Genomic DNA, 27,963 nt, shown 5'->3' with positions numbered 1-27,963 from the left:
TTGCAGGCCTACCGTAGGCCTGCCTGAAGCCCTGGTGATATAGCGGTGTCGGGACAGACGCGATCCTTCCCGTGTCCTGTCCCGGCTCACTCTAAATCACCCCGCCTCCTCCTGCCTCCCTGACCCCTACAGACCTTACCTTTAAAGCCCTGGTGGTCTAGTGGTGAAAAGGGGCAGGGGCAATCTTCCTATGCTCCTGCCCCATGAGAGCTGCGCTCAAAAATGCCAGCTGCGAGTTCCCGTTGCAGTCTTGTGAGTTCCCGTGGTCTTGCGGCAGGCATTTTTGATTGAGGCTCTCATGAGGCAGGAGCTTATGAAGATCGTTCCCGCTAGACCGCCAGGGCTTTAAAGGTAAGGTCTGCAGGGGTCAGGGAGGCAGGAGGTTGTTTAGAGTCAGCCAGGAAAGGACACGGGAAGGATCGCTGCTGTCCCAGCTCACCTCAGGACCATAAGGGCTTCAGGCAGGCCTGTAGTGGGCATCGGTGGCTGGGTAGGAAGGGAAATAAGGAAGGAAGGAGGGCTAGGTGCAAGGTGAATATATAACCCCCCTCTCCCAGTTTAAATTCAAGTCAACATTTTTTCCTCCTTTACCTCAGTTTAAATTTGGGTTGATTTATATTTGAGTATATAAGATTTGCTAAACATGAAACAGCACAGACCAGAGAACTGCAAGGATTTACCGCATTTTCACGCATATAACGCGTGCGTTATACACGATTTTACAAACCGTGCATAACCATGCGCGTTATACGCGTTGTACAAATTTTTTTTTACATAGTTTCCCCTCCGACGTCCGATTCATCACCCCGAAGGACCGCTCGCACCCCCACCCGAAGGACTGCTCGCACCCCCACAGCCTCCCGCCCTCCCCCTCCCGCATGGAGAAGCTGCCTACTGTTGTTTCCGGATGCCAGTGAGCCCAGCTGCTTCCTCTGCCGGCGGTCCTGCCCCTTCTCTGAGCCCTGCGTGCGCTGCTTCCTCTTCCAGCGGTCCCGCCCTTTCTCTGACGTCAGAGAAAGGGCAGGACCGCCGGCAGAGGAAGCAGCTGGGCTCACTGGCATCCGGAAACAACGGTAGGCAGCTTCTCCATGCGGGAGGGGGAGGGGGGAGGCTGTGGGGGTGCGAGCGGTCCTTCGGGGTTGGGGGTGCGAGCGGTCCTTTGGAAAGGAGAGTCGGGGCGGGTGAAAGGAGAGTCGGGGCGGTGAACGGAGAGTCGGGGTGGCATGTGTGGTATACGCGTGTGCGCGCTATAGTAAAAAATTTTTACATAAATTTCTGTTCCCCGCGCGCTATACCTGTGCGCGCGTTTTACACGGGTGCGCGATATATGGGTGGAAATATGGTAATCTTAAATCACGTTTGAAGGGAGTCAGTACTATGGGAAATGCATTGCAAATCTATTTGAAGGCCCTAAAAAGCCTGAATATGGGCAGATGAGACTTGCCCCCAGTGTCCACAAGAGATGGCTGCACTCAGTCACACCTTTTAGCAATGCTCCTGGATTCAGCAGCTTTGCCTCTTTCCCATCATGTGTCTGTCATCTTGGGCATTACTCCTGCACTGAACTGCACTTTCCTTCTTGACTGTTTTGAACAGAACGTGATCAGAAGTAAAAATTGTAGGGTTTTTAAAAAAAAAAGTATTACCACTCTGATGGTGTATAAATATATCCTTCAGAACTGGATGCCATTTCTCTCCTAATGGCGCTTCAGAAGAAATCTCTCTCAGCTTTGGAGTATTTAGCTGTACTTGTGGATAAAACCCAAAAGTGGGAGAGGTTTCAAGAAATAAAGGAGCTTTTCTGAAATATTTTGACTACCTTGGCTTGCAGACAGATTATTACTGCTTATTAAGATGTTAAAACACTATAAATGTAGTTTAGTGTAAATGATAAAATTATAATAATATTTCAGTTTCTCCTAATTGCATTTTGTGGGAAAAGCCAAAGTAATTGGAGGGGGAGAAGGGGGGAATGTGTGGTGGATGGGAATACCTTTTTTGGGGATTGTTTGTCTTATAGTATGGTTTTCCAAAAAGCCTAATTAAAAGGCAAATGTTTCAGAAGTTGCATCTGATATGATGGGAATTGCAATGCCTTATTTTAACTTATACCACAATTTTGTTGCAAACGTAACAGATTTAAACATAAACCCAGCTGACGTGGGGAGGGGAATGGAATGAAATCCTGATATAGATGAAATAACTCTTGCACATGGCTCTGCTAAGTTCTGCATTTACAGTTTGTCCTTCACACTCGGAGACTTTCACCAATCTCTCCTAAACTGGAAGCCTATTGGTTTCATTTTCCGTAGCTACTCAGCAGACCAGGAAGCAAGGTTATTTGTTGTTATGATTAAACTCATTTCAAAAGCCATAAGAAGTGAGGCGTGGCCTAGTGGTAGAGCTTCTGCCTCTGCACCCAGAGGTTGTGGGATCGAATCCCAGCACTGCTCCTTGTGACCCTGGATAAGCCACTTAATCCTCCATCGCCCCAGGTACAAAATAAGTACAGTGGTGCCTCACACAACGAACTTAATTCGTTCCAGGAGCAAGTTTGTTATGCGAAAAGTTCGTTGTGTGAAACGCGTTTTCCCATAACAATACATGTTAAAAAAAATAATTCGTTCTGTAGCATAAAATATGCTAAGATGACATAAAAAAAGATAAATTTATCTTGTTAGAGCTGTTAGCATGATATAGAGGGGATATATGTGAAGGGGAGGGGAGACAGGGGTTTTGTTGATCCTTGCTGTGTATTATAATCACCCCCCACATACTCCCCAGTACCTTTTTTAATTCCTCCCATCTTTCCCAGCCAGTGGCGTACAGGCCAGAAGCGCAGAGATCAGGAGCAATTCCTCTGCACGCCTGTGTGGGCCCATGCCGATCTCCGAATGGCTGCAGTTAGTTCTTGTGAGTCCCGCGAGAGCTGACTGCAGCCATTCAGAGATCAGCGCAGGCCCAGGCGGCGGGGGGGAGGTTTAAAAATATGCGGTGGCGGCGGGGGGAGGTTTAAACATATGCGGTGGCGGCGGGGGGAGGTTTAAACATATGCGGTGGCGGCGGGGGGAGGTTTAAAAATATGCGGTGGCGGCGGGGGGAGGTTTAAAATATGTAGCGCCAGTTAAGCGATGCAGCTCGGGCGACTTCGTTGTGTGAAACGAAGTCCGTTGTACGGATCAAGACAAGAAGTTCGTTGTGCGCAGCGTTCGCTGTGCGAGGCGGCCGTTATGCGAGGCACCACTGTACCTGTATATAAGTAAACCGCTTAGAATGTATAACCACAAAAAGGCATTTTCTATCTTGTAGGACTGTGTTGCAATCAATTTTCTTGTTGGTTTAGATGAAAAATCATCCACTGCGTGCATTAGATTTGATGGTCTCAGTTTACTGTTAACGTGAATTTTCACCATGCCACTCCCGAGTGTTGTGAAGATATAATTAAATGTAAAAATAATTAGGTAATAATCAGACCACAAGATAGGCTTACATTGCAGTCTTCATTTTGATGAAGAAGCTATTTTAAAGGCAACACATCATTTGGTTAGGAAAGTAACTCAAAATAAGAGGAAAAGGTGGACCACTTTAGTTCTTAAAAGCAGTAGCTGAAAAGGTAAAGAAATAGAGATCAGTCTTTATGCAAGTCCAATCTAATTGGTTAACAAAATTAACTCAGAAGAACATAAGAAAACAGTCATTGGACAGGAAGTTCATCCATTACAAAACCTTATTTGTCAGCTAAAAATTTCTTAAACAGATAATAATAATAATTTTATTTTTTATATACCGCCTAAACAAAAAAAATGGATCTAGGCGGTTTACAACAAATAATAACTAGTCATATAGTGAAAAATACAATTTAAAAGGAAAATACAATTCTAAGCAATGTACAATAAATAGGAACCGATCCTACAGTGGAGAATGATTTAAAAGAACAGTACAATTTAAAAGAAAGGTCCCAAGCGGTTTACAACAAATAAGAACCGATTGTACGATAAAAATACAATTTAAAAGGTGATACATTACATAAAAGAAGCATGGAATTTTTAGGATACCGATCTTTCAAATAGTTGGGTCTTCAATAATTTTCTAAAATCAAGAGAAGAAGAAGATCCCAACATAATTTTACATAACCACCCATTCAATTTAACAGCTTGAAAAGAGAGAGTTCTCTCCAGAAATCTTTTGTAACGACATCATTTAACAGAAGGAAATGCAAATAAACAAACTCTGCGTGGGACCTTATTTGGGTGGTTCAGAGAAAAATGGGAGACAAGGTATCCAGGTGACGAGCCAAGAATAGATTTGGAACAGAGACAAGCAAATCGGCAGCCAGTGAAGTTTCAAGGAATATGACGTAATATACTCCCATGTTTTCAATCCAAAAATCAAACTAACTGCGGTGTTTTGAACCACTCAGCTTTCTTAAAAGCACCCAAATAGATGACATTACAATAATCAAGACTACTTAACACTAACAAACGGAATGATACGTCTTCAAAGTTTTTCCAAAACGTGTCAAAGCAGAGAGGAGTCTAATTTCCGATGGGAGGTCATTCCAGATTTTTACCAAGGCAAATGCCATGGAGTGTGAAAGCCGACCTAAAGTCACTTAACCCTTCATTAGATAGAGCGTGATGAGCCCACTGGGAAAGATGGGGAAAAATGATGGAGTACCTGAATGTAAACCACTTATAAGTGGTAGAGAAATACTATAAATAAATATCAGAAAAACCTGAGACAGGGATGGGCTAAAACCTGTTTTCAGGATTGTCTCCATGAATATGCATGAGCTCTGTTTGCGTACAATGGAGAGAGTGCTTGCAAACAGGTTTCACGCATATTTACTGGGGAAAGGTCTGAAAACCCAAGGTGGTTGCAATCCTCAAGGCCCTGAGCTAAGAGAAGCTGGGAAAGTCGTCAGGAAAACAGGGCTGGCTCAGGCGCCAGAGTTGAAGGGTGTCAAAAGCTCAGCCTTCTCTACACGCCCACCAGTACTGCAAAGGGTTTAAACGTGAGAACAGATGCTTCTAGTTCTCACTAACAGGATTCACTAACTTGCCTGCCATCCTTTACCCTCTCTTCTCTCCCTTTCCCTTCCTCCTCTCTCCCCTCTTTTTATTTCCCCCTTCCTCTCCCTCTTACCTATCCACCTCCTCTCTCTCTCCCCTCTTTACAGTCGCCTTGAGCCTGTATAGGTATGAACGACGCACAAATAGAAGATTAGATTAGATTAGATACCCTTCCTCTATTAATATGAATGCCTATGGCCTGGTTGCCCTGAGTAGGCCTGCGCTTACTAAGCAGGGTAGGGCTTGGCTAGTACCTGGATGGGAGAACACCTGGGAATACCAGGTGCTGTAGGCCGAGGCAGGAGCCACACACTGCAAACCATTCCTGTACTCTGCCATGAAACATCACAGAGTGGATTCCCCACTGCGTGTTTTGGCATGTCAGTAGCATGATCCATCCATTAATATGAATATCCATTGTCCTTGTGAATCAAAGTATCTACATTTGGCATTTCATTACAGATTATTACCGAGGTAGCCTTAGATTGTCCACAATTCCTATTTCCAGGGGATTGCTATTTGCATCTTGATACATCCTTGTCTGTTCTTAATTAGATCTTACAACAGCTAAAAGAATTCTGGGCTTATTCAGGTGGTAAGTGAACCTATCACTTAGCAGGTCATACCTGAGATTTAGCTTTTATTCTGAATTTCATTACATTAAATTCAAAATTAATAGTCTGCACTGTAAGACTATCTCATGCTCTGATCAGTACCTAATTAGTTTTACACTTAATTATATCTTCATAGCACTGAGGAGTGGTGTGCTGATGGGGAAGATTGATGATAACAGTAAACCGAAACCATCAAATCTAATACATGCAGCCGATGATGATTTTTCATTCTAAACTAAGAGAGAAGTTGATTGACAACATGGCTGCAACGTGGCCTTTCGAGATAGGAAACCATATGTCTCCTGAAACTTTGTGTAATCATTAGAAAGAATAATTCAGTTTTTCTGGGAAAATGAAACCAATAGGCAGATAGCTCAGGAGAGCTTGGTGAACGTCTCAGCGTGAGAAGGACAAAGTACAACATAGAACTTATTGTTCAGCCATTAGAATGGCTACAAGAAATTATGTCTCTTTTGGACTGTTGGTTACCCAGAACCATCTGAAAAAGTTATTTTCCCTCCCCATCCACCCTCAGGTCAGCTGAGCTTATATAGAAACATAGAAATAGACGGCAGATAAGGGCCCACGGCCCATCTAGTCTGCCCACCTTAATGTCCCTCCCCTACCTTTGCCCTGTGAATAGATCCCATGTGCCGATCCCATTTGGCCTTAAAATCAGGCATGCTGCTGGCCTCAATCACCTGTAGTGGAAGACTATTCCAGCGATCAACCACTCTTTCAGTGAAAAAGAATTTCCTGATGTCACCTCGTAGTTTCCCGCCCCTGATTTTCAACGGATGCCCTCTTGTTGTCGTGGGACCCTTGAAAAAGAAGATATCTTCCTCCGCCTCGATGCGGCCCGTAAGATACTTGAACGTCTCGATCATGTCCCCCCTCTCTCTGCGCTCCTCGAGCGAGTATAGCTGTAATTTGTCAAGCCGTTTTTCGTATGGTAGATCCTTGAGTCCCGAGACCATCCGGGTGGCCATTCTTTGCACCGACTCCAGTCTCAGCACATCCTTGCGATAATGCGGCCTCCAGAATTGCACACAGTATTCCAGGTGGGGCCTCACCATGGATCTATACAATGGCATAATGACTTCCGCCTTACGACTGACGAAACCCCTTCGTATGCAGCCCATGATTTGTCTTGCCTTGGACGAAGCCTGCTCCACTTGATTGGCAGACTTCATGTCCTCACTGACGATTACCCCCAAGTCTCGTTCTGCTACCGTTTTTGCTAGGATCTCACCATTAAGGGTATAAGACTTGCATGGATTCTGGCTGCCCAGGTGTATAACTTTGCATTTTTTGGCATTGAAGTTGAGTTGCCATGTCCTAGACCAGGGGTGCCCAACACGTCGATCGCGATCGACCGGTCGATCGGGAAGGCAACGCCAGTCGATCTCGTGTTGCCATTCCAATCGGCCGGCTGATCAGCCTTCCTCTCCCCAAGGTTCCCCACCAGAATCTCCCCAAGGTTCCCCACACACACTCATTCTTGCTGCGCCCTTCCTGCCCGACTGCCAGAACCCGTCTTCCGACTGGGGGATGAAGTCACTTCCTTCGGGAGAAGGTGGGAGGGAGGTCTAGGGAAGTCACGACCCTTGAGAGCTGAGCGCCGGCTGCCCCTGGCGGAATTGACAAGCCAGACTGGAGAAAGGCGGTCGGGAGCAGGAGGTGCTCTGCCCAAAAATGCCGGAGCTGCTGCTGCTGCTCTGACGTCTTGAGCCTGAAAATGGGAAGTTGAGTGTCGTGCTAAAAAGAGACTGGAACGGCTCTCATGGAAGACTGGCTTTTTTTCTTTTCTTTTCCTCGGCCCTGGGGATCCAGAGATTTGGGCCTGCAGAAGCCTAACGCTGACTAGCATTCCTCTCCCCGACATCAATTCTTACATCGGAGAGGAATTTCTGGGCCAGCCAATCGCTGCCTGGCTGGCCCTGAACTTCCTCTCTGACATCAGAATTGAAGGGGAGCAGAATGCTGGTCAGTGCAAGGCTTCTGCATGCAGAGCTTGGGGGGCGGTGGCTTGGAGGCCTGTTCCCCGGTGGCGACGGCAAACCTAGTGGCTTGGGGGAGGGCAGGGAGAAAGAAACAAAGGGGGCAAGCAGGGAGACAGAAAGAAAGTGGGCATGGAGAGAGAGAGAGAAAGAAAGAACAGGAGGCAGGGAGAAAGAAAGAAAAAGTTGGGGGAGAGAATGAGGTATGGAAGAGAGAAAGCATATAGGAGGCTGAAAGAAGGAGTGGGCTGAAATCAGAAGATGTCAGAAGAAGTGCAGCCAGAGTGAAGTGAGAAGAAGTCAGAAGAAGAAAGTGCAACCAGAGACTCATGAAATCATCAAATAAAAGTAGGAAAAATGATTTTATTTTCAATTTAGTGATCAAAATGTGTCTGTTTTGAGAATTTATATCTGCTGTCTATATTTTGCACTATGGCTCCCTTTTACTAAACCACAATAGCGGTTTTTATCGCAGGGAGCCTATGAGCGTCGAGAGCAGCGTGGGGCATTCAGCGCAACTCCCTGCGCTAAAAACTGCTATGTGGTTTAGTAAAAAGGGAGGGGCTATATTTGTCTATTTTTGTATGGTTGTTATTGAGATGACATTGCATAGAGTCATCTGCCTTGACCTCTTTGAAAAAAACCCGGAATATGAATGATAATTAACATTTTCTCTGCCTTTCAGTGTGCTTTGTGGGGGTTTAAAATTTTTTTTATTGTTGGTAGATCATTTTGACTTGGTCATTTTAAAAATAGCTCGCAAGCCCAAAAAGTGTGGGCACCCCTGTCCTAGACCATCGCTCCAGTAGGAGTAGGTCGTGCATCATGTTGTCGGGCACTGAATCTTCGTCTGTTGTGCATTTGCCCACTACATTACTCAGTTTGGCGTCATCGGCGAATAATGTTATTTTACCTCGAAGCCCTTCTGCCAAGTCTCTTATAAAGATGTTGAATAGGATTGGGCCCAAGACTGAGCCCTGTGGTACTCCACTAATCACCTCCGTCATTTCGGAGGGGGTGCCGTTCACCACCACCCTTTGGAGCCTACCTCCAAGCCAGCTCCCAACCCATTTCGTCAATATGGCTGAATACGTTTACAAAATATTTGCCCGTAAGATTTTTGGTTATTTGCCATAATTTAAATCCCACCCCTTAGTGCAGGGGTGTCAAAGTTCCTTCTCAAGGACCGCAATCCGTTCGTGTTTTCAGAATTTCCTCAATGAATATGCATGAGATCTATTAGCATACAATGAAAGCAGCGCATGCAAATAGATCTCACGCATATTCATTGGGGAAATCCTGAAAACCCGACCGGATTGCGGCCCTCGAGGATCGACTTTGACACCCCTGCTCTACTGGTTATATGGATTCTTTTGTGGCAACTAAAAGCAGCCCAGGATGGTCTTTTGGATGATAACACTGAGGTCCCTTTTTTTATTTTATGTTTAAATCTATTTTATTAAGCAATAGTAAATACAAAAGCAATGACAACCAAGATATGCATTTTCATCAAACACCCGCGGAGGACTGGACTCTTATGCCCTCCCCGGACCCACCTCACCCCACCCCACAGCAAAGAAACCCCAACCCCCCCCCCCCCCCCCCCCCCCCCCCCCCCCCCAGATACAAACAACAAATGTTTAGGCAGGGAACAGCGAAGACACATTAATGCATTGAATCAGAGGTGAAGTCTATTCAAAACACGACTACGACTCTCAGGAGTCAAAATGTTCAAATACGGAGTCCACGTGTGAACAAAGTCTCTGCTCCGGCGTCGAGAAGAACAGGCCAAGCGGGCCTCCCAACCCAGAAGTTCATGAAGGCGATTCCTCCAATACCAGAAAGAAGGTGGTTCAGAAGAAAGCCAGCAACACAAGATACATTTCTTCCCCAAAATAAAACATTTACTAAGAAACAATTTTTCATAAGAAGTGTACATATTCAAGAAAGAGAAATGGGCAAACAGCATAGACTGCACTGAGACTGGCACAGGGGTCTGCAACAAGCCCTGTAAAAAAGAGGCCAGCTCATTTTCTCCATGTTTTACATGCAAAGTAAGCACATGGAAAGCTATCACCTCTTTACATGGGACCTGCATAGATGCTTTCCTGTGGGCCTGGGATAGATGGAGAGGAGGTACGGTAGATTTTACATAGAAGTTACCCCTCGCTTCACTGGCTCCCTGTCCGTTTCCACATACAGTTCAAACTCCCCTTATTGCCTGACAAATGTATTCTCCTCAGTACCTCTCCTCTCTTGTCTCTCCCCCCCCGGGAACGCCATTCGTTGGGTAAGTCTCTCTTGTTGGTACCTTTACTTTTAAATTGGTGAGAATTTGGACTGGACTTCCAGATTCTCTAAGACTGGTAGATCAATTATTTCAATTTCGAAAAAGTTTAAAAACCTGGTTGTTTTCACAATAGTTAATTTGATTTTAGCTGTCGAATAGTAATTTTAAGCAATTCAACATACTTTTTTTCTAACTTTTTCCATCCATCTAATTTAACCAATTTCTGTTTTTATCCCACAGTTTTTACTTGTTATGTTTCACTTTTTAACGAACTGTAAACCGAGTCGAGCTCCTTAGGGGGAAATTTGGGGGTGGGTGGGTTAGGGGTGAGATCTACTGGGCTGGGGAGGTTGGGTGTTGGAGATTCACAATGTATTCTTATGTGAAGTTCTTTGGTAATTAGCTGTATTGTTTGCTGTTTTGTGAATCTGTTCTAATTTTTTTTTTTTGGGGGGGGGGTTTGCTTTCTGTACAAAACAAAAATTTAATAAATAGAAATGAAAAAGAAATAAATTATGGAATCTAGGTCCTGTCAAATAATATGCCAACGCCTACCCTGGGGTGCCCAAAATGGAGGTGTCCAGTTCTAGAGTAGAGAGTTGCAAGGGGACAGAAATCCCACCCATCCCTGCCCATCCCCGCCAGGATCCTCTCCGTCCCCACCGTCCCTGTCAGGATCCTCTCCGTCCCCACCCGTCCCCGCAAGGAATTACCTCCATCCCCGTCCGCTCCATAAAAAGCAGCAATTACTTCTGACAGGATCATCAATTCCACAGTTTCTTTTGCTGTTTTCCTTGTGGAATCTCTTTGGTGGAACCCTTTTTTTGTTTTCTGTTCAGGTAATTAATTTATAAACCCCTCTTTTACTAAGGCTGACGTGTCCATTATATTATATGGACGAACCCTGCTTCAAAAGCCTTCCCTCCCCGTGGGATTCCCATTGGCTAGAGGGGGGTCGGGCCAGAAGGGGTCCCCGTGGGAGTCCCGTGGATTAGGGGGGATTCCCACGGGATCCGCGGGATTCCTGCAATCCCCGTTCCTGTGTAGACCTTTATTCTAGAGTACATGCACACATTATAACACCTTCACAGAACAGGGAATTATTTTGCTATTCAGAGGCATCACTGCTTTTATCAAATAAAATATTTTAAACTTTACTGTCCTGTTATATTATCAGATCCCTAGTGAATGCTTCTTTGGGAGAGGGAACTATGCCATCATGGTTATAACAAGCAACAGTTCACCCCTTCATCAAAGAACTAGCTTTTGATCCTAGTAATTTGGAAAACTATAGACCAGTTTTCAACATAACAATCTTAAGGAAAATGATAGAACTGAGAGTTGTGGGCCAATTACCAAAGTATCTAGAAACAAATAATCTTTTTGGATTCTGTCCAATTCAGTTTCAGACTGTGGCACTGTATTGAAACATATCATTTGGCTCTGTTGAATGATTTAAGGACACAATTAAAGGCCATGAGTTCTTTGTCATACTATCAGATCTACCAACTGTTTTAATTACTGACAATCATTTAATTCAATTGAACATATTACAGGGATATGGTTAGAGAATACTGCTTTTAACTATAAAAATTCCAGAAAGCATGATGAATAAAAGCTGTTAAATTGCAAGAGGATTGTGAAAAATTGCAAGAGGGCCTTGTGAGACTGGGCGTCAAAATGGCAGATGAGGTTTAATGTGAGCATGTGGAAAGAGGAACCCGAACTATAGCTACGTGAGGCTGGGTTCTGTGTTAGGAGTCACTGCCCAGGAAAAGGATCTAGGATTCATTGTTGAGGATAAAATAGCTCTCCTAGTTTTTAATACACTAAAAACCAATACTCCTGCTTTTATAGATAGGCTCCTGATTCCTTACAGTTCGTCCAGAGTTCTCAGATCAGCCTCTCAATCTACCCTAAATGTTCCTTCTTTGAAAATTATCGGAACCCGCCGTGCTTCAATTTTCTCTGTTACTGCCCCAATGTTATGGAACTCTCTCCCTTTGTATTTAAGATTAGAACAAGATTTGCAAACTTTTAAAAAGAACTTAAAGTGTCTTCTTTTTAAAGAAGCATTTAACTGACAGTTCTCTTTTTTAATAACATCAGTTAATCCCTTGCACAATAATATCAGTTAACTTCTTTTCCCTTAAATATAAACCATTATACTTTTCTAAGGACATTTTTTTGGCCTTTTTATTTTCCTTATTTCCCCAATGTGTTTTCCTTTTATGTACTCTTTAAACAAAAATTGTATTTCTTCCCCATTTTCCCACTGTTTCTAGTTTCTTCTTGTCCTAAGGATGTTACCCTTGTTCGTTTAGTAGAATATTATGTATAAGTTAGTTTTGTTTTGTTTTTTTAAATTCTGTTTTTATTTTGTAAAACGCTTTGAAATTGGAAAAGCGTTTAATCAAACAATTTAATAAACTTGAAACTTGAAAACTTGAAACTTGATACGTTGAAACCCTCAGCTCAATGTGCGGCGGCTGCTAAGAAAGCAATAAGAATGGTAGGAATTATCAGGAAAGGAATGGAAAACAAAGAGGAAAATGTTATAATGCCCTTGTATCGCTCTATGGTACGGGCCGCAACTCAAATACTGTGTGCAGTTTTGGTCGCCGTATCTCAAAAAAGATATAGCGGAATTAGAAAAGGTACAGAGACAGGCAACAAAAAATGATAAAGGGGATGGGTCGACTTCCCTAGGAGGAAGCAGCTAGGGCTCTTCAGCTTGGAGAAAAGGCAGCTCAGGGGTGATATGATAGAGGTCTACAAAATACTGAGTGGAGTAGAAAGGATAGATGTGAATCACTTGTTTACTCTTTCCCAAAATACTATGACTAGGGGACGTGCAATGAAGCTATTAAATAGTAAATTTAAAACAAACTGGAGAAAGTACGTCTTGTCTGAAAGTCTAATTAAACTCTGGAATTTGTTGCAAGAGAATGTGGTGAAAGCAGTTAGCTTAGCAGGGTTTAAAATAAAAAAGGGGTTTGGAGAATTTCCTAAAGGAAAAGTCCATAAATCATTATTAAGATGGACTTGGAAAAAATCCACTGCTTATTTCTAGCTTAAACAGCATAAAATCTATTTTACTCTTTGGGATCTTGCCAGGTACTTGTGACCAGGACTGGCCACTCTTGGAAACAGGATACTTAGCTTGATGGACCTTTGGTTTGTCCCATTATGACAGCTCTTATATTATTATGTAAGCTCTGCCAACTGAAGTTTCTCCACCGGAGCCCTGTAGATGCGGGGAAGCATGCAGGTTGCTCCAGCCTCCGATGACAGCATTTCTGCACATGCTCAGTTCAAATACATGAACTGAGCATGTGCAGAAGACGTTTAATGCTGGCATTAGCCACTAGAGTGCTCTGCCGGACTCCAGCAGGGAAACTCTTTAGCTGACAGAGACCAGCCACTGTTGGAAACAGCTACTGGGTTTCATGGACCTTCAGTCTGTCCCAGTATGGCAACTCTTTTGTTTTATTCTAAACTCATTTAAAAATTTTCTTAAAATGTTGTGTAAAAAAAAAAAGGATCCCAGCTCAGACATTGTTCCATTCCTTTACGTCTCTTACTAATGCTGAGATGGTACACAAGGTGATGCTGATGGCATCAGTGCCAATTACGTGAATGGGCATCAGTGCCATTCTCATGGGGATGAAGAAGCATGCAAAGGAGCAGTCTTTTCTGTGTGGAGTGTTACACGATACTAACGGAGGCTCCTGGTGCTATCAGCATGCACGCACTGTGGCTATTATTATAAAAAATAAAAATATAATTATACAGCTACTAGGGCTCAAGTGGGAACCTTCAGCAATTCCCACACAAGCTTTACACTTACTGCACAGTCATTTCCTGCACCTAGCGTACAGTAAGTGAAAGAAGCAGAATGACTGTGTTGGAGTACAAGGGATGACAGATAAACAGGAGATAAATGAAGCAAAAATCTTAACTGTCCAGACTGATAGCTTCATCTGCTGATTGGCCAAAAGAATTATTTATGGTAGTCAATAGACCATTGAGAACATTGGCAATCAGTCTAGATTTCTCAACATGGCTCCAGGCTTAGATGCTTTATCATCTTTCTTTGATTCCAAAGTAGAATTATTAAGGATGAAGTGCAATAAGTTACATGGATCTATTTATTGGCTCTGAAGCCAGGGATTTAAAGCAATGTCATGCTTTACGGTACAGTGCCTAGGTAGTTTAAAAATGTTTTGAACAAACAAGTAGGGGAAAACATATAGAGCATGGGGCTGGGATACGGTTTAGGAGGTCAGTCTCATATGGTTGCAATCTTCTTCCTAAACTCCTGGCTTGGATTTTGCCTGCAGGTAGAGCTTTATTATTCAGGACATCAACATTGTCCATGAAAATTGCACCCAACCCGTGTTTTTCATTTGGCTCCTATAATCCGAATAAAGGCCTGAGATCTTCTCAGACTTTCCTCCATAGTCCAGCATGCTCCAAGGCAAATTTACAGAGGACATTGTGTGTAGCGTAGTGGTTAGAGCTACAGCCTCAGCACCCTGAGGTTCAAACCCCACACTGCTCCTTGTAGTCCTGGGCAAGTCACTCCGGTGTGGAGGCCAGTGTCGTCTGTCGCCATTGAGTGTCGGCGAGCCACGGCGGGGACCGACCAGGAGATCGCCGGGGGTGGTCGACCAGGATGCGAGGGCAGGAGCTGTGGAGGCGTTTCCTGCGTTGCTAGAGATGACCCTGGGAAGCTCCGCCTTGCCCCCGATGTCCGGATGCAGCACACCCTGGTCGGCACAGGACCTTTCACCGCTTCCTGCGCTCCTGGCTACGGCGATGAAGATGTAATGTAATGTAATTTATTTTTTATATACCGCTCCATCCGTTAGGTTCTAAGCGGTTTACAGAAAATATACATTAAGATTAGAAATAAGAAAGGTACTTGAAAAATTCCCTTACTGTCCCGAAGGCTCACAATCTAACTAAAGTACCTGGAGGGTAATAGAGAAGTGTAAAGTAGAGTTAGAGGAAAAATAAAAATAAAATAAACATTTTAACAAGACAGCATTGATCTAAATACTTTGGAAGGTAGAAGAGAGGAGAGAAAGGAATAGAAGCAGAAGGGGGAGCCGTTGAACAGTAGAATTCTGGAGAAATTTAAATGATAGAAATAGAACAAAACAATAGATAAGATTAAAGATAAATCATAAGCTGGAAAGAAAAATAAAATAAAACTTTGTCTTCAATCCACGGTTTCAGCGTCAGTGATGAAGTGGAGCAAGTAAGTTTAGGAGGAGTGATTGACGTTTCCAGAAAGGGCTTCTTCAGGGAAGAGACTTGGCAGACAGTCCCAGGATGCCTATGTCTCCTCCCCTGCGATGTTCTCCCATCCATGCATTCCCTCCCAGACACACTGCCCGTGCCCCAGCTGCTCCAAGGAGGCTGCCCCAGATGAGGCCCACGGTGAATGCAGGATTCTCTCCTCTGCGGGAAAGCCGCCCGGAGCCGACAGTAGATCTTCTTAGCGGATTGCATGGGGGAAGAGTTCACACTCTTGGTAGGATCGGGTCTGTGTGCTCTCGGTGGTTGTGGCTGGTCTCGTTGCTGTTTAGGTGTAAAAGCAGTTGATCTCCACTGCTGCTGATATTTAAAAGATCTGATCCCTACTTGCCTAACCCGAAGTCTGATTTCATGTACCCCAGAACCACTTCACCCATTGACTCGGCTTCTTTCCAGAGCTCTTGGCGGATGTGCACGGAAACAGCGGGACGGGAGTCTTGTGTCGGACCCAGTTACATCGGAAACAGAACATGATGACTTTCAATATCGAGTGGCTGTCATCCAGATCTCTTCCATGAAGAAGCTCTTTTTTAAAAGACAATGTATTATTTTATTTTCTTTCCCTACTTATTTATGAATTACCTTTAATCTTACTTATTGTTATGCCTTTTTTCTTTGTTTTGTAACATTTCTGTCATTTTAAATTTCGCCAGAATTCCATTGTTTAACGGTTTCCCCTTATGCATTAACTCTTTGATCCTCTCTCTTCTATCTACCAAAAAAAAAAAATAATAATTTAATTCAATGCTGTCTTGTTAAAATGTTTATTTCTATTCCCTCTTCTATCTTTATTTTAATTAATTTATTAATCCACAGGTACTTTAGTTAGATTGTGAGCCTTCGGGACAGAAAGGGAATTTTTTTAAGTACCTTTATTATTTTCATATCTTTAATTTTAATGTATATTTTCTGTAAACCGCTTAGAACTTAACGGATGTAGCGGTATATAAGAAATAAATTACATTACATTAATCCTCCACTGCCCCAGGTACATTAGATGAGACTTTGAGTCTGCTGGGAAAACGCTCGAGTAACTGATTTGTAACCTCTTCTGAGCTCCTTTGGGAGGACAGGCTAAAATAATTAATAAATAAGACCATAAGAGCTGCCATACTGGGACAGACCAAAGGTCCATCAAACCCAGTGGTCAGCCAGGTCATAAGTACATGGCAAGATCCCAAGGAGAAAAATAGATTTTATGCTGCTTATCCTAGGAATAAGCAGTGGATTTTCCAAAGAGTAGAGTAATTAGGTTGTGGGTTCAAACCCCGCACTGCTCCCTGTGATCCTGGGCAAGTCACTTAATCCTCCAGTGCCCCAGGTACATTACAGAGACTGTGAGCCCGTCGGGACAGACAGGGAAAATGCTTGAGTACTTGTATATAAACTTCTTTGAGTGTAGTTGTACAACTACAAAAGGCGGTATATAAGTCCCAATCCCTTTCCAAAAGTCCATCTTAACAGTGTCTTATGGACTTTTCTTTTAGGAAACCATCCAACCCTTTTCTAAACCCTGCTAAGCTAACTACTTTCACCACATTCTCTGGCAACAAATTGCAGAGTTTAATTACACATTGAATGAAAAAATAGTTTCTCCGGCTTCTTTTCAATCTACTACTTTTTCCATCACTCATTTCCTGTGCCCCCACCCAGAATTCTTCTTCCTATATGCTCCCCTTTGTCCAGCACAGCAGAGCACCCTTTCTTCTGCCTCCCCTTCCTCCTGCAGTGGCAGCTTCTTTTCCTTTCTGCTCCCACCCTACCGTTACCAAAATTTTAACTTTGCGGGGGGGGGGGGGGGCGAGCGATGCCGGTGCAGGCGGCAGGCTAGCTTATGTGATTGGCTGCTGCCAGTGACGTCCTTTGGGCCACAAATGAAGGTAGATTATGGGGCAGGGTACAGAACAGCTAGGGCAGAGAAAGCACGCAAGGAGACAAAGAGATGGACCGAGGGTAGGAAGGAAGGAGAAATATCACACTCGAGGGAAGGGAGCGAGGAAAAAGAGAAATGTGCAGGAAGCAGAAAGTGTTGGACTCATGGAGAGAGAGGAAGAGATGTTGGATGGGGAGGGCAGAAAGGAGAAATGTCACACTCGAGGGAAGGCCTACTCTGATGCGCATCCTTCCTAAGCAACAGATCCCAATGCATGCTACTCGATACCACCCTAGCAAAACCAAAGCCAATCAAGTACCACAAGGGGCATTACTATCCCCTCTGCTGTTTAATCTCTACATTACACCTGTCCTGGATTTAGCTAAAAACACCAAATGAAGATTCTCTCTTTTGCCGTCGACATCCAACTATATCTTCCACTAGGAGAGAACCACGACCCACAGACTGAAATCAAAATCTGCATGTCCACAAACAAGCTTCAACTAAACGCCTCAAAAACAGAACTCCTTTGGAACCACAAAGAACACTGCACCTATAACCACCCATCTGTCCTCTGGGAATCATCTACCATAACCGTTAAAGACCAAATTCATAGCCTAGGGGTACTTCTCGATACTAACTTATCTCTTACCAACCATATCTCTCAAGTGGTCTCCTCTTCGTCCTACTATCTCCGAAAACTCTGAAAACTCAGGAACTATTTCTCTGAACCAGACTTAACCCAACTTCTTTATGTCTTTGTCCTCTCCCACATGGACTACTGAAATGCATTATTCAACGGTCTCCAACGTGTACAAAACACAGCAATTAGACCACTGAAGAACCTTCACACCCATGATTCAGTAACCTAAGCATCAGCGTCAGCCCACTGGTTACCCAAAGCCAAATGCTGCATCTTCAGAGGCATAGTACTAATGTTCAAGCCCAGCTACATATCAGCCAAACTCCCAGCTTATGTCCCGAACAGAGCCTTCTGCTCCTAGGAGGAAACACGTCTACAATTACCCCATAGTCAGAGCCTCCAACTTGAAAGTGCCAGATAAAAGTCATACTCTCACCTCTTACCAAAGTACTGGAATCAACTACCTCCAAACATCAAATCCCTTGATGGGCTATTGAGCTTTAGAAAAGCAATAAAAAAAAACCCCTACCTCTTCATCTAATTCTTCGGGATAAGCTAGCATAGACTGTAGCTTCCAAACCACTGTATTCCTCGCATAAGTTCAACTGACTCCCTGTGCATGCTTCATGCTCCATGCGTCTGCTTATCCAGAACATTCGAATCAGACGCATCTCACTGTAGCCGGGTGCTAGAGATTCCTCGGCTTCCTCCCCCTCCCTTTCCCCTTCCCGTCCCGTCAACCCCCTTGTTTCCCTTTGCACAGTCTCCCTGCTTCATCCGCTCCTTCTCCTGCGCGGGCCACTGGAGCAGAGAGGACTGCCGGCCGGGGCCAGCGGAGAGGAGCTAGGCGGCTGGAGGAGGAGCAGCAGCCGCTGCCGATCGCAGCCTCCGACCAGCCTTCGCCTCCCTGGATTTGCTAGAGCGGCCTGCAAGGTTCGCTACAGTGGCTGAGGACCTCAGCAGGCCGCTTGGAAGAGGACCGGCAGTGGGGAGGGAGGAGTCGCTGGCACACGCACTAGCGCAGGCGCTGTGAGCACTGGCACAGAAGCACAGCTCACGCCGCCAGGCCTCACGGATTTTCGACAGCGCATGTGCGCTTAGCCTTTTATTATTATGGATATATATATACATGCCTTAGTCTTCTGTGCCTTGTTTAATTATTATGTGTAACCCATTCTGAGCTCTCTGGGGAGGATGGAATATAAATCGAATTAAATAAATAAATAGTTGGGGAAATGTCTCCCAAAAGGGTCTCACATTGTGGCCTTTACGTCTGTTGTTTGAAGTATATTAGAAGATTTTAGATTATTACATATGAGCTTAATTAATGATCAAGGCCTGTTTTTAGCACTTGGTTAACTACGGTTTCTTCTATATATTAGTGATCTTTCATTTTCTTTTCTCATAAACAGGTTCTTACTCTTGTATAAGAACATAAGAACTGCCATACTGGGACAGACTGAAGGTCTATCAAGGCCAGTATCCTGTTTCCAACAGTGGCCAACCCAGGTCCCAAGTACCTGGCAGAAACCCAAAGAGTAGCAACATTCCAGAGCTGAGATTGTGATGTCATAAAGCCTCATTCCACCAATGCCTAAGAGCCAACCTTATCAGTGATGTCACAATGGCTCGATTGTCCTATACTTGGCTCACATAAGAACATAGGAGCTGCCTTACTGGAACAGTCTGAAAGTCCATCAAGCCCAGTATCCTGTTTCCAACAGTGGCCATCCCAGGTCCCAAGTACCTAGCAAGATCCCAAATAATAAACAGATTTTCGCTGCTTTTCCAAGGAATAAGCAGTGGATTTCCCCTATGGACTTCCCTTTTAGGAATTTATCCAAACCTTTTTTTAAATCCCATAACTGATTTCACCATATTCTCCGGCAACAAATTACACGTTTTAGTGAAGAAATATTTTTTCCCGTTTGTTTTACAACTACTCATTGCATGCCCCCTAGTATTCGTATTTTGGAAAGAGTAAACAAACGATTCACATCTACCCTTTCCACTCCACTCAGTATTTTATAGATCTCTATCATATCACCCATGAGCTGTCTCTTCTCCAAGCTGAAGAGCCCTAGATGTTTTAGCCTTTTCTCAAAGGGAAGTCGCCCCATCCCTTTTACTATTTTCGTTGCCCTTCTTTGTACCTTTTCTTGATAAAGATTTCTGTACACCGACTTAGGGCTAGATTCACAAAGCAAAACCAATCGTGTGCCGATTGGTTTGCCACCCCTTTACTATCAAATTTCCATCCGGCCTGATTCACTTACCTCTCCTGCGATCCGCTTCGAATCCGTGCATGGAAATTAGGTGAAATGCATGCAAATTGGACAGCGACCCGATTCACTACACCAAATTTCCGATCTGAGTGGGCTGGCCAATCACCTGAAGAACCGACATCTGGGGACCAGTCAAAAACGTCTTTCCGACTGGAAGCCCTGCTCTCTGCCTTGCAATCTCTCCTGCCTGCTTGCCCCGAATGCTGCCCTGCTTCTTATCTCCTGATACTCGTCTTTCCGATGCTCTTCTCCTGCCTGCCCAAACTGCCATGGCTTCCTGCCTCGACTCTCCCACCCTTCCCCGCAGTGCAAGCCCGTGGTAACTGGCTGAAAGTAACCGAGAACTCCAGGCTGCTCCGGTTCAGTCTGTGGCGAGGGAGGAGAACTAAGAGCTTGATAGAGGAGAAGCCGTTGAGTCGGTGTGAATCTACTAGTTAAAAATCTCCCCACAGTCCTGCCGCCCTGCATTGCCCTTCCCCTCCCTGTGAGCCCATGGTTTTAACCCGCAGGTTAAAACCATGGGCTCAAAAGTACTAAAAAAAAGTACGTTAAAAAAAAAAAACGCTGCTCTGATGATCTGCGCATGCACGATCCATGCAGGCAGATGGGGGCGTTCCTCCGATCGCCCCCATCTGCATATTTTACTTTAGTGAATTCGTCAGACCTGCCCGGATCGGGCAGGTTAGTAAATCCAGCCCTTAGTTTCTTTTGTTCTTGGTTCTCTAGTTTACAAACAATCCTTTTCAGTTCAGCTGCCTTAAGCATTATTGGAAAATGGGAGAAAAACCAAAATAAATGCATTAAGTACCGAGGTCATTCAATGGCAGACGTGAGAGTATCCTATGCGTTAATATTGTTTTAAAAGCCAATTAAGAAAACACTGTGTACATTTTCCTAAAGTTCTCTCTGGCCTCCGTGTCAGGTGAAAAGCTTCGTGAGCCATTTGCCTCGGAGATGGCTCTTGTTCTTGGTTTTCGTCCTGCATGGTTGCTCTGGTGTTGTGCAGTGTTAATGTTTGCTTCTTCCTACTGTTTATAGAGCCTTCTGGCTTTAACTGCTAAGGGTCAACAGAGGAGAAAAGCTGATCTTTCTCTTCTTCCACAAAAGGAAACATTTATAAATAACATTTTTCATATATTTATATCACCAACTAGTACTTGTCAAATGTATGCTATTAAAAGTCTAACAACTTTTATTGTGCCCTTAGAACAAAATTATTTCAATAAAAATATATATTAAATGGAAATCTGAAACCCTCCTTTCTCTCTCGTTGATACCCCCCTAATGATAATCAGTCCATGATTTTTGTAAATGTTGGCTGTTGTGGGTTTTTTATACCTGGATATTCAGTGCTGATTGGTGCAACTTATCTAAGGTAACCAGACAAAGTTAGGGCAGCCTTTTTCTAGCTTAACTTTATCCAGGCAGTTACCTGTTTAGTGGACCGGACCGGACCGAACACCACTGCTAACCGGCTAACCGGTTTCCTGAATAGCTGAAGAAATGGGCATCTCGGCAAGTACAGTTTGGAAAATAATTCATGAAAAGTTGGGCATGTCCAAGGTTGGTGCAAGATGGGTTCCAGGAATGCTGATGCCATGTTAGAAGGCGACGAGGCTTGGAGATGCTCCGCGAAGACCAAATGAATTTTGCTGATTGGAGATGAGATTTGGGTCTAATCACAGAGATCCCGGGTCCCAAATGGAGTCAATGAAGAGGAAGCACAAGTCATCCCCCACCCCAAAAAAGTTCAAGACAGAAAAAATCTGTAGGCAAAGTCATGGCGACCGCTCAAGTTCCGCCCCAGACCACTACCTGGATAAAGACAAGGCAGTCTGATCGGATAACGCTGCTGAAAACTGAGGTATGGACTGGGTCAGCAGAACTTATGCAGGTAGAAGCCATTCCTACCTGGTTAGTTCCTGTTGAACACATCGTCACCCTCTTCCTTCCAACAACTTTAGCTCATCTTTTTTTTCAACATTTAGTAAAGCAGCAGGGGGGGGGGGCTATAAGTCAGAGCTTCCCAAACTGTGGGTCGGGACCCCAAATGAGGGGCTACAAAACCTGCCTTTAGTGTCACAACCTGGGTGAGCTCTCCAAAGGTGCCTCATTATTCTGCACCTTCAGGGGAGCCAAACAATTTTAGTTGGCTGCAATTTGGGGGTCATAGCTACAAAAAAGACTGGGAAGCACTCGTATAAGTACTTTCCAATAAGTTAAAAGACTGAACTTTTTAGCGAAATATGCTCACCCCAAGATCTTTGAAATCTTCCAACAAGTTCAATTTCTCAGGAACGGATTCCAGATGGTCCAGGGCCACTCTGGTGCTCTACAGACGGGGGGGAAAAAAAGACAAGATCCACCTATAAAAATCAAGTAGTCCAATACTTTCATCCTAAACAGCAATTCTTAAACTGGCCGACTGGCAGGGAACACAGGCCCTTTTTTAGGGATATATTTTGTCAGCCTTGCTCTAACCCTGTCTACTTTTACCTGAATTTGGGGGGGGGGGGGAGGAGATTTAACCTTTGCTTTTCATGGCTACACATGTTTATCTAAGTACTGTAAAAACTTTCACCATAGCCTTGTTTGTCTTGATTTGGTGATCCTTCATGAAAGTCCTCTTTTCAGACAATGCATCTCTCTGAGGAAGTCTACAGGACGCTACTACTCCCCCTACTGGATACTCCCTCACAATGTCAGAGTGACCTTAATATAGGTAGCTCTTCCTTAGGGGGACGTGGCATGGGAAGGAGAAATCAGGGACCAGAAAGTATAAGAGGCAGGGACAGAGCTAGGCAAAGAGGCGAAAACCATATGTGCCTTGACTATATGCACTATATACTCTGCTAACCTTTCCTTTGCTGGGCACAAGGGTTACCAGATTTTTTGAAGCCCCGCCTCCACCCCCAAACAAACCTCATCTCTTCTTCCCTGGGCTTGGGGCCGCATGTAGAAGGCCTCTAAGCATGCAACATGATAACATCATAAGCATATACATAATGTCATCGCGTTATATTTGCGCATGCTCAGAGGCCCTCCAGACGCGACCCCGAGCTCTTGTCAGCACCCAAACAAATTGATGGGTTTTTAAAATCTGTCCTGACACCCAGTCAGTCCTCTAAAAAGAAAACATGTCTGGGTATATCCGGAAATCTGGTAACCCTACTGAACACCTATGAGTCTCGTTCTGAGGTCTGGCAGGGACCCAACCTTGTTACCTGTCTCAAGAAAGACTTTTGCAGACGGTGTTTGGGGCGTGGCACTCAGAAGTCACAAGCCATCTCAGGACTTTTGCTTCTTGAACAAAGAGACTGCTCCTTATATACCTGGTCTTATGAAGTAATAGTCTGCAGGAATTTTTGTTTGAGACAATAAAGACTTTTTCTTTACTGCTTGTGACTGTTACAGGCCTCTTAGATTATAAACCCTCCAGGGACAGGAAAATACCTACAGTACTGGAATGTAACACACCTTGATCTACGAAATACATATAGACATAGGAGCACTAATGGCTTTCAGTAGCATTGATAGTGGAATAATATTTCTATCTTTCTTTCTATTTATATTCTGCTATATTCTAAGCAGATAACAAATAAAATTCACAATTAAGAGTACAGATTAGAAATGAAAAATGTGATCTGGGCCTGGGATACTTCTCCAGGTAGCCTGCTACTATAACCTTGTACCATGATTGCTAAAAGCAGACTCAAAAATTACTTTTCCAGTGCAATAGGAATGGTATGCTGAACCTGCTCACGAGCATTCTGCAGATGTCAATCACAGCTTTTCAGCTCCTCCTCCTTTTCCCCGGTCTCTGCTGCCCTCTCCAGTTCTTCCTTCTGCAGGCACGGAGGTGTCATTCTGATCTGCTCCCTTTTACATGGCTGCAGAACGGGTCATGCCTGCTTGGAGTAGAGCAGCCTATCTGCAGCCGGCAGGCGCATCCTTCGGGGCCTGTTCAGCCAGCCTGCTGAATCTATGTGGAGTTCAGGTTCTGGGTCCTCAGCATTTGTTTGCTTCCTTGACTCGGTCAGGAGCTTGAGCACAGGCTGTTAGGCAAACTATGCAATATAGTGAGAGACTGCAATTCACCCGATAGTATGACACAGGACCTACATTTGTTGGAGCTTTGGTCCTCGACCTGGCAGCTGGGCTTCAATGCTAAGAAATGCAAGATCATGCACCTCGGCAACAGAAATCCGTGCAGAACTTACACCTTGAATGGTGAGACCTTAGCTAGAACTTCAACAGAACGAGACTTGGGAGTGATCATCAGCGCAGACATGAAAACTGCTGATCATGTGGAGAAGGCTTCATCTAGGGCAAGACAGTTGTTAGGTTGCATCCGCAGGAGTTTCGTCAGCCGGAAGCCTGAAGTCATAATGCCATTATACAGAACCATGGTGAGGCCTCATTTGGAATACTGTGTGCAATTCTGGAGGCCACACTACTGAAAAGATGTGCTGAGAGTAGAGTCGGTGCAACGGATGGCCACCAGGATGGTCTCGGGGCTCAAGGATCTATCGTACGAGGAAAGGCTGAAAAATTTGCGGCTGTACTCACTCGAGGAACGTAGGGAGAGAGGAGACATGATCGAGACGTTTAAGTATATTACCGGCCGTATCGAGATGGAAGAAGAGATTCTCTTTCTCAAAGAACCCTCAGCCACAAGAGGGCATCCGCTCAAACTCAGGGGCGGAAAATTTCATGGCGACACCAGGAAATATTTCTTCACCGAGAGAGTGGTTGATCCTTGGAACGAGCTCCCGGTGTAGATGATCGAGGCAAACAGCGTGCAAGAATTTAAGAGCAAATGGGATGCCCATGTGGGATCCCTTAGAGGGTTAAGCCAAGGGAACCTGTCACCAGGAGTGGGATCCCTAGGATAGTAGACTTGGGGGTGGGTCAGTAGAGTGGGCAGACCTGATGGGCTATGGCCCTTATCTGCCGTCATCTTCTATGTTTCTAATAGCATCCTTTGGGGCGTTCAAAGTGCTGGCTGCATTTTCTCTTTTCGGCAGTCACTGCAGCCTGGGGGGGGGGGGGGGTAGAAGTTCAGTCCAACTGAAGTCCGATGGTAGCAGTCCTGAGCAGCGAACCCCCTTCCTCCCTCCCTTTCTTACCTGAAGCGGCAGCTGGTCAGCAGTAGGCAGGACTCAAAACAAGCTGCTTGTAGGGCCTTTCCTCTGAAGCGGAGGGAGGGAGGATTTGCGGCTCAGGACCGCTGCCACGCTGGTGCTTCGGGTTGGGAGGGAGGTGGGGTTTGTGCTTCAGGACTGCTGCCGCTTGTAGTGCTTTGGTGCTTGAGGGAGGGAGGTTGGCAGCAGCTCAGGCCCGCTGCTGCTTCGGGAGATTTTTTTCCCCCTCAGCAGTTTTTTGCTGGTTGGATGAGAGTGCCGGTTAACCGAGAGTTGTGTCCGAGTTGAAAAAAGCATGGGGCAGGGAGAGGAGGAGAGAGTGGATGCTTCATGTTTCTGTTTCCTGTGTGAGCACCACAATGAATAATAATAATAATAATAACTTTATTCTTCTATACCGCCATAGTCGTGAGACTTCTAGGCGGTTCACATTGAAGAGAGCTGGACAGTCAGCGAGTTACAAAATGCAGATAGTCAGAGATTTACAGTATGCAGAATCTTAAAAGGCAGCAAATTATAATGTACGGTTTATTAAAATTACAACCTTATAGGCAAGAGTGGACATATTAGAAGTAATAGAATTGGATTTAGTGTTTGGTGTAGTTATTGTTTAGGTGATAAATCTATCAAATAAGGCAGTTTTTATGTCTTTCCTAAAAACGTCGTAGGTCAATCTGGCTCCATTAATGTAGTTGTCTAGCCAAGCTTGCTGTTTGTTTGCTTGGTACATAAAAGTCCTATCCAGAAAGATTTTGTATTTACAGCTGGTAATGCTTGTGTTTGCAAATAGATGACAGTTTCTGGTTAGTCTTATAGGGCTGTATAGTACGAAGTGAGGTAGCAGGTAGGTAGGAGCTAGTCCCCAAACCAGCTTGAAACATATGCAAGAGAACTTGAATATTTCTGGCAGCCAGTGTAGCAGTCTGTAGTAGGGGCTAACATGGTTGCTTTTTTCAATCCAAATATCAAGCGGACAGCTGTGTTCTGAACAATTCTGAGTTGCCTCACTGTTTTTTTGGGTATACCCATATAAACGATGTTGCAATAGTCCAGTGTAGAAAGCACTAGTGATTGCAGATACCGAACCTTTCTAGACAGAACATTCAAGTTTCAAGCTGGTAGGCAGCAAACTTGGCTAGGCTACTTCATTGACGGTGCCAGGTTGACATATGGCCCTTTTCGAAAAGAATTAAAGACCACTCTGTTCAAAAAATTTATTTCATAGCTAGACTTCCTCCCCCCCCTCTCAAAGCTACCGCTCACCATACTGAATCCACTTTCCTCATTAACGGTACTTTGTATTCCGTATTCTCTGACTCTTCAATGTCTTCTTCACCATTTGTATTCTGTTATTCGCTGGCTTTCCAACCATTTCAATGTAATATGTTAAAATTATATTGTAATCTATGTATATCATTCTTCTTGCCAATATGCACCATTGTAATCTCTGATCGCTCTGTGACCTCTTCTCTATCTGTATGTTGTAATTCGCTGACTGTACAGCTATTCTTCTCTGTGAAACGCCTAGAAGTCGCAAGATTAAGGCGGTATAGAAAAATAAAGTTATTATTATTATTACTAGTCTTTAAGCCCATTACATTAACGGGTGCTAGAATAGATGTGTCTGTCTGTCTGTGTTTCTTTATCTCTCTCTCCTTGGCCACTGTCTGTGTCCTTCTGTCTCCCCCCCCCCCCAAGCAAAGCTGTCTGCCCCCAGCACACACCTCCCCCCAAAGCAGCCCCCTTTCCCACTCCCTGTCTCTCCATGGCCCTCTTCTGTCTTCCCCCAGAGCAAAGCTATTTGCCCCAAACACACCCCTCCCCGCAAAGCAGCCCCCTTTCCCTCTCCCTGTCTCTCCATGGCCCCTTCTGCCTTCCCCCCCCCCCGAGCAAAGCTGTCTGTCCCCAGCACACCTCTCCCCCAAAGCAGCCCCCTTTCCCTCTCCCTATCTCTCCATGGCCTCTTCTGTCTCCCCCCAGCACACCCCTCCCCGCAAAGCAGCCCCCTTTCCCTCTCCCCCTGGCCCCCAGTATTGATCCGCTTCTTACCTTCCCTCTATCCCGGCGTCTTCTGGCCTGCTCCTCTTCAAAGCAGCCTGTGATTGTGGTGGCCGGCTTTAGCGAACCTCGCAGGCCACTCTCCAACTCATTAGCATGTTCCCTTTGACGCGATCCCGTGCGTCAGAGGGAACTTGCTACCGAGGTTAGAGAGCGGCCTTCGAGGTTCGCTAAAGCCGGCCACCATCGCAGGCTGCTCTTTAGAAGAGCATCAGCGGCAGCAGCGGTGGCGGCGAGTGAGGGCAGGACAGGCTGCTCTGAAGAGGAAGATCGGCGGCAGTGGCGAGTGAGGGCGGGAGGTGTGTTCCCTGCTGAGAATGCAGGCAGAGACAGAGCTTGCCTGGCCAAATGGTGAGTGAGGGCAGGAGGAGGGGAGTGGTCAGAATGCTCCCTGCCGCCGGGTTCTAAAATGGAACACAGCCACGGATCACACACCACAGCGGCAGGGAACACGAAACCCTAAGTGCGCATGTGCGCTTATGGTTTTATTATATAGGATAATGGGTCAAAGTAGTTTTTGATGGTCTTTAATTTCCATAATGCCAAAAAGCACTTTTTTACCACTATGTTCGTGTGTTCAACCATTGTCAAGAGCGTATCTAATGTGACTCCTAATAATTTTATTGTTTTAGCAATTGGGCAATCATGATCTTTTAGAT

At 44.8% G+C, this 27,963-nt stretch overlaps 1 protein-coding gene across 3 annotated transcripts in view; it reads right to left on the bottom strand.

Moving 5' to 3' along the window:
* CEP128 (centrosomal protein 128) overlaps positions 1-27,963 on the bottom strand; it is a 532,978-nt gene that overhangs the window by 62,679 nt on the left and 442,336 nt on the right. For all 3 annotated transcript variants that reach the window (XM_033953417.1, XM_033953420.1, XM_033953419.1), the window contains one exon: positions 22,357-22,434. In XM_033953417.1, coding sequence (XP_033809308.1) covers positions 22,357-22,434 — 78 coding nt within the window. The remainder of the gene's footprint in view (positions 1-22,356; positions 22,435-27,963) is intronic.

This window comes from Geotrypetes seraphini, chromosome 7 (genome assembly GCF_902459505.1).
Source record: "Geotrypetes seraphini chromosome 7, aGeoSer1.1, whole genome shotgun sequence".
In the NCBI taxonomy this organism is placed as follows: Eukaryota; Metazoa; Chordata; class Amphibia; order Gymnophiona; family Dermophiidae; genus Geotrypetes; species Geotrypetes seraphini.
This window is presented reverse-complemented; position numbering and strand designations above follow the sequence as displayed.